Source organism: Drosophila grimshawi, unplaced genomic scaffold (genome assembly GCF_018153295.1).
Source record: "Drosophila grimshawi isolate 15287-2541.00 unplaced genomic scaffold, ASM1815329v1 contig_1377, whole genome shotgun sequence".
Classification (NCBI taxonomy): domain Eukaryota; kingdom Metazoa; phylum Arthropoda; class Insecta; order Diptera; family Drosophilidae; genus Drosophila; species Drosophila grimshawi.
The window spans coordinates 386710-400478 of NW_025062900.1; the positions used below are offsets into that span (position 1 = coordinate 386710).

Genomic DNA, 13769 nt, shown 5'->3' on the forward strand with positions numbered 1-13769 from the left:
TAAACTGTAAGCTACAGTTCCACAGTTTTCAAGCCGACTTGATGACATTTTGCATAGCTGCAAAACTATTTATCTGACGTAAATTTGGAATCTTATTAAGAAATATTAAATTAAATCTAGACTTGAAAGCATAGTTTGACTTGTCTGTGTAGCTGAGGGTGTGTAACTTCCTCTTATTCTTTTTATATAAATAACATGTTTTTTTTCAAAAGCTCATATCTCTGTTAATATGCGTCTATTTGTCCTTTTGAATTCGCAATCCAATTGAAACAACTTTAATTTTGTATTAATTTAGAGCTGAAAAAATAGTTTAACCTGGCTTAGGGTGGAATGTTATTTGTACATAAATAAAATACCTATTCATCTTTCTGACAGACATTTTGAATTATATTAAAAAACACATTAAATATTTAAGTGTATTTCTTTTACTATATCTATATCTAATCGTCTACTTGACATAAATTTGGAATTATATTAAAAGCAAATTAAGTTAATAAATTTAGTATTTAGGCTGACATAGTTTGTCATTACTTTAGGTGAATAGTGGTTGTGTATTTTCCGCAAAAAAAAACAATATATTTCTATCCTGCAAAGTGTATTTAAACTTCGGCACTGCCTAAACAACAGTTGTTGGTTGTTACTGTTGTTGTTGTTTATTGTTTGCTGTTTGTTTAGCGCTCTCCGAAGGTATTAGGTTATGCATTAAAAAATCACTAATGACGTCTATACACGGCGCACAAAGGTAACCGCAAAACAGCCCCTGTGAAATTTAAGCGTAACGAGTTACCTTCTCCTCGCTGACTCCCTGTTCTCTGAGTGTGTGTGTGTGTGTGTGTGTAAATACATACACATACTCATGTTACTTAATTGCAGTGACAACATTTAATAAAGCTAAAGCAAAGATTTGCCTGGCTTCCCTTTTGAGACCCGCCTCTTTCACAAAATTCGTTACACAAAACGCTTCTCTGGCATTTTAAAATACGCAGATTGTGCTGTGTGTGTGTGTGTGTGTGTGTATAGTCATATATGTGTGTACTGTGTGTATGTGTGGCATTTTTATGCTGATGCTAATGTGCTTGCTGATGTTCAGGTTTGCCTAGGTATTTTGTACAAATTCCGAGAGCTGGAGAGAAGTTAAGAGCTGTAGATGGGATATTTGCACAAATGAAGCGAATTCCGTTTAAAGCATTTCCAAATAATTTAATTTAAAATACCAGAGCAATTTTTGCGCAAAAATAACCATTGCATACTTGTGTGGGCGAAATGAGAAATGCCAAAATATTGCCCCATTTTGCTAATTGTGGACCCAATCCCTTTTAATTAACTACTCAGCAAACAGGGACCATATATAACACCTAGTCGTTCCCAGATCCCCGCCCCAGATACAGATATGGTCGACGCTTTACAACAATGACAATCAACACAAGTTTTGCATTAAAACGCAAAACTTTTAGTGTAAGGAAAAGTTTTTTGGCTATTTGTATAGGCGCATCACTATTTTATGGGTCTGCCTTTGTTTTCTCGAGTTTCGAGTCTCGAGTCTCGATTTCCCCAATGTGAGGCAGCTCTCCTACGATCTCCCTCCCAATAACTGCGCCTTATCATTCTGTCTGCCTTGTAGCTACAACCTATTAGCTGCTTAATTTTATGTGCCTAGTTTCTGCATGTGTGTGTATGGGTGTGGGTGTGGGTGTTGAGCACAAAAGGTGCCTTGCCTCAAAAAACTTTTGTTTATTAATTTGTCATCTACGCTTAGCATCTTGTTTGAGATTTTGATCCACTCACAAGTTTTGTTTTCAACTTTCCATTCAATTGTTTAAGGGCTGCTAAATACATCCGCTGAATTTTAGAAAATCACCAAAGTTTCAGGGTGTTTTTTCATTTGTGGACCAAAGAACTCTAATACTAAGTTTTACGATATTTTTTCACTCTGCTTACATGATCTTTACACAACTTAATTTGTACCCATTTTATTAGTTTTTATTTAAATAACATTTAAAATGCTTAACCTCAAGCCTAAGTAATCCTTACATATTAACTTTGATTTATTTAGTGGTAATTAGTGATTTCAAAATTATAAAAATTAAGCAATTTATGATATTTTGAATTGAAAATAACAGTTAACATAACATTTAAGCCATAAATTAATTTGTTCCACCTAGTATCAGAAAGGTCTCAGTCCTCCCTTATTTTTTTTTCTGAGGTGATAAATTTCATTTCTTGTTTTAGCATCTCTTCTAAAAACAAAAACAACAACATTTCAATCTATATGTTTTTCAAAATATATTTGGGAATATCGATTTATGGCAAGCCCTTCTCATTTTTAGAAATTAATTCTAAAAAAAGAAAACTTTTATTTTTTTTCTGAGTGTAGGTTTTCAACTTGCAATTCAATTGCTTTAAATGTTACAATGATTGGCAAAGTAACAGCTTCATCAGCTGTGCAACCAACCACTCATTTTTCTGTTGCAAGTTGCAAGTAGTTAAGCGTATTACTGATTTTCCTTCTTTTTTTGACTCTGTTGCAGATGACGCCACTGCAGGTGAGAACGATACGTTAGGCGGCGTTGACTATGGGACCAGAGGCATGGGCGTGTGTGCGGACCCTGGGTCTTATCGATGGTGTCAGGCATTAAGCCGGTCGCGTTCATCGTGCGCCACAAACACAAACCAATCAGCAACCAAACAGCAACAACAACAACCGGAGTCGAAGTCGAAATCGAGGCAACAACAATCAGACACAATCAGGGCAAGTGCCACAGGAGTAGTCGAGGAGGAGTCAACAATTGTAGCTGCCACAACAAGCAGACAAGCAACAACGATTCCGATTCCATTTGCAACAACTCTAACTCAAACTTTGACGTCAGCGCCGGGAACAACGGCCACGTTCACAGTGAAAGGAACGAGCAGAAGAAGACGCCACGCCGAGGACAACGACGACGTCGAAGAGGACGCCAGAAGTTGCCACATCAGCAACATCAGCAGCAGTAGCAACATCAGCAGCGTATCAGTTCAGGCTCTGAAGTTGGTATTGATTTGGCTGCTTGCCTTGCTGGCAAAAAATGCACAAGCTCACAATATACCAGGTAAGTGACTAGAATTGACATTTTAGAAGCGCATTAATTATATAATACCTCAAATAATAACAAATATATAAATAGCCGGAGTGAACTCGACTACGATATACTCTTTAGCCAACTGCAAAATAGGAAATCAATATGAAAATGCATGTGCGCATTTGTCAGACTTAAAAATGTTCTAAAATAAGATTGAAAAATTAAGATTAATAATTTAAAAAATTGCTTTGCAATTGCTAATAATTTCCTTGATGTCTTCTATTCTCAGTCCTGTAGTGATCTGCTCGGCTTATGTAATGTTATTTGATAGCTCAGTTGAGCCCTTATTGTAATGAATATATATTCAAATCGTACCGTTTGAAAAACAAATAGATAAGTTAAAGCTTTCCTAATAGTATGCAACACGCACCTATTTCACTTTTAACAAAGAAATGTGCCAACAAATTTGAGTGTACATTAATTTAAGTCAGAGACTTCTAATTATCACATTGAATCAATGTTGCTATTCTTAAAAATGCATATATTGTATTTGAAATACATTTTAATTTGAAAATTCACAAGTTATCCTTCTTCCTTCTGCCAGTTACATATTCTGGCTTAAAACCATTATACCCTTTATAGCCATTCTAAATGGGTATACAGGGCATAATAAATATAAAAAAGCTATTGGCAAGTCCGCTAACAATATCCATTGATTGCTCTTACGCCAGGTGAATTTCTCCGGATTGGAAAGCCCTTCGTATGTCGCCTCATAAAATTGCCATATGGGGGCAATATTAGGCAGTGGGCTCTGTGAGGTTTTCATTTCGTGTCGTTTCAGTTAGATTCATTTTTATTTTGGTATTCAGGCAAAATGTAATGGTGCACAATAAGCGGCTTAAGTGCGGGCAAAGCTGATTACATTTGGCAATTAGTTGACAGTTAGTTGAAGTGCGACGAGCTACGAGCAACGAGTCTTTTTCGGCGTAATGTGCCACACAGTAAATATATATTTACCATAGTATACATATATATACTATTTGTAATATTAATAAAAGTATTATGGGGGTATTCTCTCGACAGACGTGACATTTCCATTTCGTCATGTACAACAACTAGTAGATTCAAGATTCGACAACAGAATGCCTGCTTTAATGTAGCGTAACTTTCTTCAAATGAATTAAATTAATTTAGCCGAAAATTGAAAATCCGCTTGGGATTTCTGTGGGGGCCACTTCGTGAGCGGTCGAAAGGTCAATTGCCAAGTATGTACGGCCCTCAGGTTTGCGACACTTGAAAAGGAGGGTGGGGAGAAGGGCGTGGTTTACAGAGTGGCAGTTGAGAAGAGGTGAGGTGAGTGAAGTGGACTAAAGTGATGTGCCCAAAATAAGTTCCCGGCACTCACTGCTACACTTAGAAAAAATGTATATTTTAATAAATCGGCCTAAAATGTAAATCGCTCTAAAATATATAAAGTTTTTCTTGCTTTTAGAATCATCTTTAAATATTAGAAAATCATTTTATTTCATTAGAATCGACAATTCAATTTGACTATTTTTCTATTTTTACAAATCATTTTTATTGTTAAGAAAAACATTTCTGAAAAGTAGAAATGCAATCGCTTATTTTTAGAAAAATACTTTCTGACATTCAGAGGCAAGCAATGAAATTTACAGACTTTTATATTAGAGTTTAGAGAATTCTTCCATAGTACACGCATAGAAAACAACACCCTGGAAATATAAGATATTTTTTGTAGTGTAGTTGCAGCCAGGCCAGCGACTCAACTTTAAACCATGAAAACAAACTGCGATGTTAAATAACTTAGGCGTGTCAAGTGGCTGCCCGCCTGCCAGGGCTGAAGGATATTTTAAATTGCATAATGAGACCACTTTTGCATGCTAACGCAATCAAAAGACGCGACAAAAAAAAACACCAACGGAAACGGGGGCGCTGCTTCCTGCCACCCTCGAGTGGATGACGGCCTGTCTGCAACATTATCAAAGGGCAATAGACGCTCGAGAGAGTGTTGACTGTACACACTCCACTCATTCCTACTTGTTCCGTTCTGTTCTGTTCCGTTTCGGTTCAGTTTTATGCTGCTTTTTGTACAATGTCCGCAAGGTTGGTTGGGGGTTGAAAAGAGGTTATGCTACACTCAGCCAAAAATCGCATTGAAATTTAGAAATTCGACAAGGGTAACTCATATTATTAATCAGAAAAAATCTTTAAGAAATCAGAGTTTTCCTTTTCATTCATTTTTCAGCTAACATTGTTCTAAAATATGCTTGAATTATTAAAAAAAAAAAAAACATTAGTATTGTCAAAATTTTTTTATTATATTTTTAAATTATTGCAAAAAAAAAACAAGAGATACTATTTTTTCCTCTAAGTGTACTCTATTCCCTAGCTTTGTGTTCAATGTGCAAAAGTGTTGTCTAAGCTGGCCAAGTTAACAGAAATTTATGCAAATGCCAAAGTCAACAAGCGCTCAGACAAAGCAACCTCGAGCCACTGACAGACTGATAAAGTGACTGGCTGACAGGCCAGTTGAGATCCTGGCCAGACTGACAGACAGAAACGGAGAGACAGCCAGACTGACAGGGGCTATTCTTTGTTGTCCCTTTCCCTTTATGGACTTACTTATACATACTTTTTTAAAGGCTCAACTTTGCCACTAACTATTCACCTCTCAGCGATTAGTTTTGCACATTCAAAGATTCACATTTTCGTCGATTTGTGTTACAAAACACAATAGGCAAATGCCAAAAGCTGCTTGTTCACAAGTGTAGTCCTTGCTTAGGACAACACCATTTTCATCCCCCCGCCCTTCATCAGAGGACACGCCAGGACATTGCAACGTTTCAATTTGCAGCTGTTTCCGACTATTCATTTACATTTCCGAGGCAACTAAGAATGAGAACAACTCCAATTGGGGCACAGTACAACATTTTGGCAATTAAAGCTTTGTACGTGCGACCTTAACTATACAGAAATAATACGGAGAGCTGACTTGGTTGGACAGTTTGGTTTTTAGCACATTACACATTAGCAGATCACTAGCAGAAGCTGCGGGCAAAGAGAACAGTTCCAACTTGAAGTGTTGACAACTGCAGTCGACAGTCACCTCGACTGATAGACAGACAGTCGGACACACGCTAATCAAATGTCACGTGTCGCACAATGGAAATGGAATACAAGCCAATTGGTTCTAGCTACCCACACACACACACACAATAGTCAATAATGATGCGTAGTCTGTCCCTGGCTGTCAACAGGGTAGCTGAGCAGTTGTCCGTTGTGAGTTCAGTAACTGCTCCTGCTTCGACATGCAATTCCTTGCCACAACTAATAAACTCTTGACTACACTAATCCCCTAATTCTCACTTTCCACTTCTTCAGAAAGTATATTTCTAAAAATAAAGCTTTTCTTTTCTTAATATGTCCAATTTGTAGTTTTTTACGTATACGTAAACGAAGCAACTGTACAATTATCTTTTTTAATGCTAATAATAGACATTATTATTATAAAATTTCACATAAACCAACATTTATATAATTTATAAATGCATATAATTTAAATTGAAAAAACGACAACTAAACTCCAATATAAAAGCCGAGTCAGTAAATCTCATTACTTTTTTCTGAAGTTAAGAAAGGATTTGTTTAGAAATATATTACTTAATAAAAGAAAATAGTTCTAAAAAATAAAAAAAAAACACCATAGTTTTGTGCTTACCTTTGTAATTGTTTGAAATTTGTTTTTATTGTATTTAAAAATGATGTCCAAAAACAAGAAAAACTAGTTTTCAGGGTAATTTTCGAAAATTCAGAGCGATTTTTTCCGGAGTCTAGTTAACGATTTTGGGGAACAAGTTAAACCTAGCATCAAACTCAAAGTTTTTCGTTGAATATCGGCGGATATAAGAGTCAATGGCCGGCACTTGACATGTGACCGATGTGGTCATCAGCGATTCCATTTAAAAGCTGCGCTGCTGTGAAAAAACGTCAATGGCACTGGCTATTGCTTGTCGTAGGACAAGCCTCGACAAAAGCCTCGACTGTGCCACATCCACATCGCATCCCTGCAGACACACACACTGTCAAACCGGGCAAATGTCAAGCCAACTTAGTAAATCGTGCAGAAAGTCACGTAAACACAGAATCACGGCATACGACCGGACTGAGGTTGACATGAAGTGGGGGTTAAGGGCTGGGGATTTGGTGTTGGGGCTTAGAGATAGGCCGTATTATGGCTGTGTCACGGCTGAAGGAGTTGGGAAAGGGGATGGGGTGGTGCTTCAACAAGTCAGAGATTGAGTGCACGCCGATTGCACATTGGGTCAGCGAAACTTTTGAGACATCAATCAAGTGATGTCAAAAGCTTTCAACCTGTCCCGTGTCCAGTTGGGAGGTGAATCGATGTCAAATGAATCGAAGCATTGTTCAATCAGCAGTTGTAGTTGTTCAATTTTCAAAATTCGCCATACATGTATAACTCAACTTATTACATAGAAAGTATATTTCTATAAATCAGGGTTTTTTTAATGTCAGGATACATTTTTATAAAACGTGGAAAAATACACATATGTCTAATTTTAAGCGTGTTTTAAAGTGACTTACAATATTAATAATCGTTAGTATTTTAAGATTTCACAAATCCGGACGATTTTCTAAAAATCAATGCGATATTTATTACTAAACATATGACTTTTTTGTTTTGGTATATTTGCAGAAGATGCTGTGCACATCACGGCCATATTGGGCGAAGGTGTCGTGTTCAATTGTCACGTTGAGTTCCCCAATGATCATCCAGTGCCATACGTCCTGCAGTGGGACAAGAAGGTGAGCGAAACGGTACGATATCACAGCATAAATTTCTTCTCTAAACTCTCTTTTTTACATTGTTGTTTGATACGCAAAAAAGCTAAAGAAAGTAAGAAACAGTCAGACAAACAGTCGAAGAAAGCGCAAAGACAAATAAAATGTAACACAGTAAACGAAAATACTTACCATATTAAAACAGCTATTCAACGTTTTCTGAACTCTTTAACTAACTAAACTACTACCACTTACATACTTACTAAATACTACTAAATACTAAATACTACTACTATATGAGCATCCCCTTAACTAATCAATATTCGGTTAGTTAATTGAGCTTATCTTCAGTTCAGTTCTGTTCGATTCGGTTCAGTTTGATTTTTCCCTTTGATTTTCCAAGTATTGACTATTTTATTTGTCAAGAGCCAGCTTTAGATCAACAGTGCGTATGCGTAATAACCAAAAAAAAATACAATTATTGTGTAAATTAGGCTTATCTTATGATTTACTACTACAGATGATTATTTAAACAGCTTTTGCTACTGCAATCTAACACTATTGTTAATGCTCATGTTGTGTTGTGTTGACTATACGATAAACCAAACAATTAGCTTGAATACGGATTTGTCCATAATGTTAAATGTTTTATGTGTTTCTTTTTTTATGTGTTGCTCGATTGGCAAACTTTTGCATATAAGTTGCATATGATTTCGGTTACATTTTCTTTTACTTTTAAGTCGCCAAAAATAAAACAACACTAACATTCCCTTAAGCTTCTTTGGCGAGGGCTAATTTTAGCGTCGAATTCACAAACTGAAAAATTTGAAGACAAAAAACACACAATTTTTCGAAAAAAAAAAAACAACTGTCAAGAGTATTTTTGCGGCATTAAGTAATCAAAGTAAAATGAAATGCTTTTCAGTATAAAACAAAAAAAAAAATAAACAAATCAGACCAAAGAGAGCGAAAGAGAAGAAAAATTCACATAAATTCATTTCGTTCAAAAAAAAATATCAATCTCGTTCGCAAAATTAAATTATATCTATATATACAAATCAGTAGCTATTCACTGCCAACAAACAAACCAAACAATTAGCCTCTGTAAAATTCATAGCAAACCAAAAAAATTAGAATTTGTAGCCACATTTTCAAGATTTCTTAGTGCAATTTATGAAAAATACCCAGCACCAAACTAAGGCTAACTTATCAACATTCCTCAGAGATTTGCAGAAATATGTTAATGCATTCATTGGTAGCATTAAATTGTAAATTAAACTACTTCACAAAATTATGACTTACATATTTCCTTAACTCTATGCGAACAAAGTACTCGTATTTATATTCATTTTATTTTCACTACAAATCTGGCATTTCCCTTCACCTTCAACTCTAATTCTCCAGCACTGCAAGTTCCTTGGCAGTAAGCTACAATTTATTTGCTCTTGCAACATAAAAATAAGAAAAAGTGGAACAAACAATTCACATTTGATTATGCAACTAATTTTAAGGAGCACACGAATAATTCTCATTTACCCATTCATTTTTTTTTCTTTTTCTTTTTCATTCCTTTGAGATTATATAATATGCTAGCAGCATGCATTGCAAAACTATTTTGCTTGACTTTGTATGAGTATGCTAGATACTTAGATGTAGAGATACTTTTGGGAGATGAGCTCATTAAGAAAGTGCAGCAAGCAAAGAAGCTGGACAACAACAACAGCAACCTCAAACAGCTTACTTTCATAATTTAAAGCACGCCTAAGCCGCTCCAAGCCGATAAACTTACTTTATTGTTACCGCTTGATAGCGAAGTTAAACCGAGCAAAAACTAAGACTAAACCGCAAGGATAATAAACTAGAAATGTAGACGCTGTGGCTGCCTGCCTGCCTGCCTGCCCCTCAGGCTGCCTCAGATGCAGAAGGAGACGTTGACGTCAACGCCGTCGAGCGAAATTATGCAGCTAAACTTAGCTACCGTTATGTCTACCATATTTACGTCCACAAACATTTATATATATACACTCTGCAAAAACAAACAAATCAAACTGAATTTTAGAAATACGCCAAGGTTAACTCACCTTAGTATTCAGAATGTATACTTCTAAAAATCAGAGTCTTGCTTTTCTGAATTTTAGAACGATTTTTTCATTGCATTTCAACTTATACATCTAAAAATACGAAAAACACCATATTTTTGAGATTGTCACTTTAGGGAAGCCTTGCTTATTTTTAGAAATTTGTTTTCTTATTTCTAGAAATTATTTCTCAAAATCTTTCTCGTTTTCTAAGAGATTTTCATTTTTTCCGAGTGTATATTTATATATATATCTATATTCCAAGTGTAGGTTAGCGTGCTTGTCCTTGTGCGCTTGTGCGTTTGTACAGATAACGTCGCTGCTTTTTCTCGTGCCAAGTTAAAAGTTTTACAAGCATTTTTAATGCCAAACAAAGTTATAAGTACAGGAAAAAAAAAATCAAGAAAGAAAGTTTATGTTTTACTGCGATAAAAGTGCACACACACGCATACGGTGAAACAACATTCGCATAGGGGGGCAGATTGGGGCAGGGGCAGAGAGAGAGAGAGAAAGAGAGAGAGAGAGAGAGAGAGAGAGAGAGGTAGAGAGTGGAGGCAAGCGAATTAAAGGGATTAACATGGTTTTAGCATTTAATTTATACGACACTCTGATCTGGTTCGGTCGGGTCCGCTTGCTCTGATTCTGTTCTGTTCACGTTATTTACATGTGTGTAATTAAATACAATGGTACACATAACAAGTAAGAATGCTACAGTCGAGTGAGCTCGACTACGATATACCCTGCAGTCAGCTGTTAAATATATATTTCACTTTTATTTGGAAATTTCATCAGGATTTGCAGGTGCTCTCATTTCGTATGGAATAACTTTGGTGTTTCTTATCCGATCTTAAGGATTTGTTGATCAATAATTTGCATAAGCAAATTTTGCATTAAAAAGCCTCTACCTTCAAAATGGTGGCTTTTATTGTTATCGCTTATCGATATACACCGATTTTCGCGAAATGGAAGTAGTTAGCTATAAAATGAAATAAACTTGATCTGCACTGGATACTTTTAAAGTCTCTATCCCTTATAGTCTCTTAGACATGGCTCTATCAAATCGGTTGTTCATCCTAATCAGGGATACATATATTTTATGGGTTCGCAGATACTTCCTTCTGCCTGTTACATACTCTTGCACAAAGCCATTATATCCATTTAATTATTAGCCATTTTAAATGGGTATAAAAAATGGCCAGCGTTTTTGTAACGTGTTTTGTTTTGTTTCGATTACACAGCTCCCAACCCCATATTGAAGTGCGCGAAAATTTGTGTTGCCTGCTTTTGTGCGCTGTGCGCTTTAAGAGACGGCACAGACAGGAGCACGGGAGCAACGGGGCAAAGGCTGCCTTAGTTGCAATCTAAATTAATTGCTACTGAATAAATTAAGCGGAAAAATGTTTACCGAGTCAACTTATGATGCTTCTTCGAGTGCGAATATTAATTTTTGGCGCTCGCTCGGCTGCCTTGGATTCGCTCTAATAAATACATAGACAGACAGGCGGCTTCATCTGCCTCTGTAGCTGTGTCCTGGGACCTGTGTGTGCAAATTATTTCATATGTCAGCCAAGAAAATTATGAAAACGTATACAATTAAGTTGTAATAAATGAGGCGAGACGACGAAGATGATGCTTGTCAGCCCATAAATCTTCATAGTATAATTACAAAATAAATCGATTAACTTTGATGCCCCCAACCACTCCCAAATCTGATGTAGAAGTAATCTGCCCACCAATTAACTAGGAAAAACCAATTATCTCTCGCTCTGGCTCTCTCTCTCTCTCTCTCTCTCTCTCTCCTTCTCTCTCGCTCTCTATCCAGCAGAAAATATACCTAAGTGCGTATTCTACATATGTTATATATATTTATTGTAATGCAGGTGAACTACACCTCAAATTCGAACAACTTAGTAAGAGTATTTAAAATGTATATTTAATACAAATATGGAAAGTATTCTCGATATACATTTTTATGATTTATATTGGGACATATATTTTTTATAAAAATACAATAATTAAAAGAAATAATTAAACAGATAAGAAACCAATACATATAAGAAATATGTAAAAAGACATTGACACATATTCACAAATATGCACAGCTTTTGTTACAACTTTGTGCTTGTCTTATAAGCTCCCGCATCCAACTTTTATTACATGTGTATGACTATGTAATCAATTACATTGTGTGCGTACAGAATTCATACAGTAATGAGGAGTCATTCACAAGCTCGCTGCTGGGTAGTGCATTTAGTAGCAGGCAGATCATTAATAGCGTTATAGCATTAAGCAAATGACACAATGCAATTTAACAAGTTACGGTTAGAGATCGATAACAGCTGTAACTAAAATAAGCTTTAACATGAACGTGCAATAAGCTTATTCTCGCGCTCAATAGTCGTTAACAGCTGTAACAATGCAACTAGAGATCAATAACAGTTGTAAAAGCTTAACATGAGCGTGCAGTAAACTCATGCTACCGCTTCATGTAAGGATTAATAACAGCTGTTACTAACAGAAGCTCTAACATGAGCTTGCAATGAACTCATCCTCAGAAATGAGAAGCCCCCTCACCACATGGATAGTGTATATTTGTATATTTGACACTTGAAAACAATGACAAACTGCAAACCGAGGCAAGTCATGTAAGGGAAATTGCATGACCTGTCTAAATCCACATTCACGTTCACATCCGCGTCGCGCGTGATTCAATAGATTCTGCAACTGGCAACTGACAATTGCCTGTGAGCAAAAAAATAAACTACAAACAGAAATATATGGTTGGCATTTCAGTTCAGAGGACGGGAAATGAGGGCAGGGGGCCCAATTGACCCGAATTGTTGTAGCTTTGCCCGAAATATTTAACATGCTCACATTTTTTTTAATATTTATTTTTTATCATCTCGTGCTTGAATTTCAATTGTATCTCGCTGCATTTGCTTCTGGGCCTTGTTGTTTTGTCGTAGGTTTGCACATGATTTATTGTTTGCCAGAATCTGCTGGCGCTGCTCTTGTGTTGATGGGCTTGCATCCCCCCCCTCTTCCATCCACAAAAGAGGGTTAGAAGCTCCTACATACATAGTTTTTACGTTGCTCCTCCAACCTCTGATGAGTTTTTTCTTCATTTTTTTCTTTTATTTTTCTATTTAAACTCAAAACTACTGAATTCAATTTTCGACAGATTTTTTTGGCTGTGGTTTTAACACTTGCCTATTGGAACTTTAGCGATTAGTTCAGCAACTATAGCTAAAAATGTATATAGAAACTTATCTATATATATTTGATTATTTATTTATTATTATTAATTATTATTAATGCTCAATAATATGAGTCGTTTTTTGAATATATTTATTTACTACATGTTAACTAATATCATTCGAAACAAAAATATATAAAAATTAGAAAATGCATTAAATTAAATTAAAAATAAAATTTAATTTAGAAAAATTCAGGAAAAAAAAACACTGCGAGATTTACAAAATATATATTAGAATATACATGAGTAAATATACTTATCAGCATGTATTTAATAATGATATTTAAATGCATGTTTTATTTTATTAGTGGCAGAAATTATATGTTAATGATTTCATTTGTCTGTGTAAATATTCATCAAGTTTCATATATATATATACTTATTAACTGAACATATATCATATCATAGTTACTTATGTAGCTGTTAACTGTTCGATGTGAAGCGTATGTAAAGAATAACTCAACTCGAAACGATCGACAGTTAAAAAACGAAATGCATATTCAAGAAAAATCGATCGATTAATCATTAAATCTTGTATTGGTTACACGTTTGAAAACA

The 13769-nt window shown here is 35.5% G+C and overlaps 1 protein-coding gene across 7 annotated transcripts in view; it reads left to right on the forward strand.

Annotated features, from left to right (window-relative positions):
- The window catches only part of LOC6561774 (protein turtle), a 48608-nt gene that overhangs the window by 13264 nt on the left and 21575 nt on the right, over positions 1-13769 (forward strand). For all 7 annotated transcript variants that reach the window (XM_032736188.2, XM_032736181.2, XM_032736183.2 and 4 more), the window contains exons 3-4: positions 2529-3086; positions 7792-7913. In XM_032736188.2, the coding sequence (XP_032592079.1) occupies positions 2588-3086; positions 7792-7913 (621 nt within the window). In that variant the 5' untranslated portion in view covers positions 2529-2587. The remainder of the gene's footprint in view (positions 1-2528; positions 3087-7791; positions 7914-13769) is intronic.